The 3,595-nt window shown below is 32.0% G+C and overlaps 1 protein-coding gene across 1 annotated transcript; it reads right to left on the bottom strand.

Moving 5' to 3' along the window:
* Positions 1–1,895: 1,895 nt before the first annotated feature.
* On the bottom strand, positions 1,896–2,324 carry LOC112097947 (cytochrome P450 703A2-like). Its single transcript, XM_024183541.1, has one exon. The coding sequence runs from the start codon at positions 2,322–2,324 to the stop codon at positions 1,896–1,898; it is 429 nt and encodes a 142-aa protein (XP_024039309.1).
* Between the last annotated feature and the right edge of the window lie 1,271 nt (positions 2,325–3,595).

Genomic DNA, 3,595 nt, shown 5'->3' on the forward strand with positions numbered 1-3,595 from the left:
ATACACTCTTACAGAGAGTAATCTTTGTAATCGTCATTTATATATCAAAATTGAGTATAAGTGTGGGAAACACTTGGAGGAAACATGTGTGCATGTAATCCTATTTGTAAATGTTTATTGACACCTTATAAGTCAATTGTAAAATCTTGAAGCCCAGGACGACTTGTATAGTGGAATTCTCAAGCTTGATTTGCTTGGAGGCGTGAACGTAGGTGAGTTTTACAAAACCACGTAAAAATTCGTATGTTTGTTTTCTCCCTTATCTTTTTAAATTTATATATTGTTGAATTTACTATTATTAAATTTCTTAAAGCATTTATTTAAATTGTATTGTTTTTTTTAATATAATTTTTAAAACCTGATTCACCCCCCTCTTGGGTTGCTTAGCTATAATTTTAGAAATTGCTATATCGGCTGGTTTTGAAATTCAAATAAATAATATTGACTAATATTTCCAACATTAATGAACTCCAATATGGACGCTATTTATTGAAAAGAAAAGAGTACACATAGCAAAAACAAAATTTAGGATAAGTATCTTTGGTAAATGTTTTTTAATCTCACAATTTGCGTTATTATTTGGTTACTTTTTTATTCTTAAAAATTTATCTAAAACTCTTCTATCATTAGTTTTTAAGCTTATTGTTTAAGCCCAAATTTGTTTGAGCTCCTAACTCCCTTGATGATTTGAACGTGGATGCTCAGCTAAAGAAATTTTCTTAAAAACCACTCAATCGAGTTTCTCATAGTCTACTTTCGATATTGTTGAAGAGATGGGCTTCTAACACCCCTCTATTATCCTTTTAAAATCCTCTAATACCAAAAATATTATTTCCTTCTAAAATAATACTCTTTTAATTTTTCTTTAATTTTTAGCGATTTTCTCACTCTTAAAATTCTTTTATAGTTTTCTTAGAGGATAAATAATCCTACGAGTGACAAATTTTTGAAGTTTTCATTTATGTCTATTCTTTTCTTCAAACTTTCTCTCCCTATAGAACTCAAAAACACTAGCTTCCCAAAAATAAATATAATTAATCTGAAAGACAAAGAAAAAGAGCAATGGATTATTTTAAATTTTGTAAACAATTGAATAGATGAGAGTCATAAATTGAAAAAAAATCAAGAAAATAGATTGATGATAAATCTGAAAGTTTGCAACTATAAGATAAAAAAAAATGACGTGTACAATAAAAAAAGGTGAAGAAGACAGAAAATATAAATAGGTTCATTATATTTTTCTTTTGTCTTTAAATGTATTAAATGGGTGTGAAGAGCTTAACTTATTGTTTGAATCTAATTTTCAAGGATAATTAAATAATTTCGTAACTGAAGATTCAAATAAATTTGACAAGTAATTGTTGGAAAAATAAAGAATAATTAGTTATATTTATTTTTTAATAGAAATAGATGCACATTAGCGACTATTTAAATAACAAAGAACAAAACAGCACTTCAATTTAAATTAATTATCTGGATTAACGCCTTAGGTCTCATTTGGATTAAGGTGTTATAACTTTATACTATAGCTGTTGTGAAAAAAACTATAAGTATGAAACAAAAGTTAATAGTATGTAGTAAATACAATTTTAAAAAAATACTTTTACCAAAATTATTAAAGATATATTAGACTTTTCATCATAAAAGTGTAAAATCAAATCAACTTAACTTCCAAATTACAGTAACTAATGTTTACTAAATACTTTAGTACTGTAACTTTTAAGCTACAGCTGTCCAACTTCAATCACAAACAGAGGCTTAATGTGATGTCTTTCAGGCTTAACTTCAAGAGTGGGATCCTTAGCAAGCTCATAAAAGTGTAAAATCAAATCAACTTAACTTCCAAACTACAATAACTAATGTTTACCAAATACTTTAGTACTGTAACTTTTAAACTACAGCTGTCCAACCTCAATCGCAAACAGAGGCTTAATGTGATGTCTTTTAGGCTTAACTTCAAGAGTGGGATCCTTAGCAAGCTGAACTAGAACATCGACCAAATCTTTAATAGCCCCAAAATCCTTAACTGATTTCCTCCTGTCATAGTGCTCATCCAAAATATGCTCATAAAATTTATCAAGCTTCTTGTGCACATCGTTCATTCTCTTAACGTGCCCTTGTAAATCCAAGAAAGCAAGCCATGGAATTGCATCCTCAATATCTAAAACACCATTTAAAAAGAACACTTCTTCTATCATCTCCGTGAACTCTTTTGGAGTGACAATATTTTCTTCATCTTTGTCAATATATGTCTTTCCTAATACCATCCGGCACATTGTCCCAAGATTGAGTATGTAAAGACGATCTCTCAAATGAACAGGCATCACAGACGATGTGTTAATTCCTGTAATTTAAGTTAATTACCAATTAGTTATTATAATTTAAAAAATAACCTAAAATGCCCATATTGTTACTTTCGTGGCCGTTAAGTATAACTTAAAATTTAAACAAATTAGAAATTCAACATAGGAAAGATCAATAACTAAGTAAATTAAATAAAAACAGATAAACTGCTGTTGGAATCATGAAGCTCAAATCTGATCTCAGGAATATGTATGACACGTCGTCTGTTTGTCAGCAAGGATAAACGACATGTCAAGCATTGGAGTTCAGAACAGCTGTTTGATACAAACGATATGTCGGCTGGATTCGTTAGTAATACACGTGATGTGTCACATGTTTCACTAACTCAAACAGCAGCCATCTCTGCGTTTTAATCAAGAGTTTGCATGAATGTTTGACAAGTGTCCCAAAGCTAATTCAAGAAATGGTTTTTACCGTTAGCTCACGCGGGAAGCAGCTGGAGGTCCTCTTGGCTGGAAACCCAGGAGCGTGAACTAGTTTCTTGGGGTTCTTTCAAATTGGTCAGAGTGGAGTATAAAAGGCCATAGGATCTGTTGTTAAGTGTATCTGTTCATTTACATGTTTTCTCCAAATTTGTAACTTGTTCTCGGAAATCAATAAAAGGGTTGCTTCGTTTTCCACAGTGGATGTAGGCAAGAAATTGGCCGAACCACTATAATCCTTGGTGCAAAGTGTGTGATATGATTTTCTTTGATTGTGTGATTGATTTCCAGTGGTTATTCTTGTTTCTTGTCAAAACTTAGTTTAGTGATTAATTCCAAACAAAGATCAAGTTTCATAGAGTGGGTCTTGGGGGTTCCAAATTGGTCTTGGTGATTGGTTTGGATTCAACAAATTGGTATCAGAGCTTATCTCTGTTTTCTTGGTCTCTGTAATGGCGTCAACTAAACTTGAAGTGGAGAAGTTCACAGGCGAAAATGATTTCCACCTATGGAGGCTCAAGATGAGAGCCTTACTGGTGCATCAAAGGTTGGATGTTACACTTGATGATGAGTCATCATCCAAGAAGCCAATGAAAGGAACTGAAGAAGAATTATCTGAGGTTCTTGATAGGGCACACAGTGCAATAATTCTAAGTCTTGTGGATGGTGTACTCAGAGAGGTGGGTGGGTAAAAAACAGCAGCAGGACTATAGAAGAAGCTTGACAACTTATACACAAAGAAGTCAATGGCTAAAAGACTACCCACTAAGAAGAAGCTTTATACATTACAGATGGGAGAAGGATCATCA

This window comes from Citrus clementina, unplaced genomic scaffold (assembly GCF_000493195.1).
Source record: "Citrus clementina cultivar Clemenules unplaced genomic scaffold, Citrus_clementina_v1.0 scaffold_5, whole genome shotgun sequence".
NCBI lineage: Eukaryota > Viridiplantae > Streptophyta > Magnoliopsida > Sapindales > Rutaceae > Citrus > Citrus x clementina.

What these genes read in the sequence shown, in the direction of transcription:
- LOC112097947 (XM_024183541.1), bottom strand. Translation starts at nt 2,324, where the DNA reads ATGCCTGTTCATTTGAGAGATCGTCTTTACATACTCAATCTTGGGACA.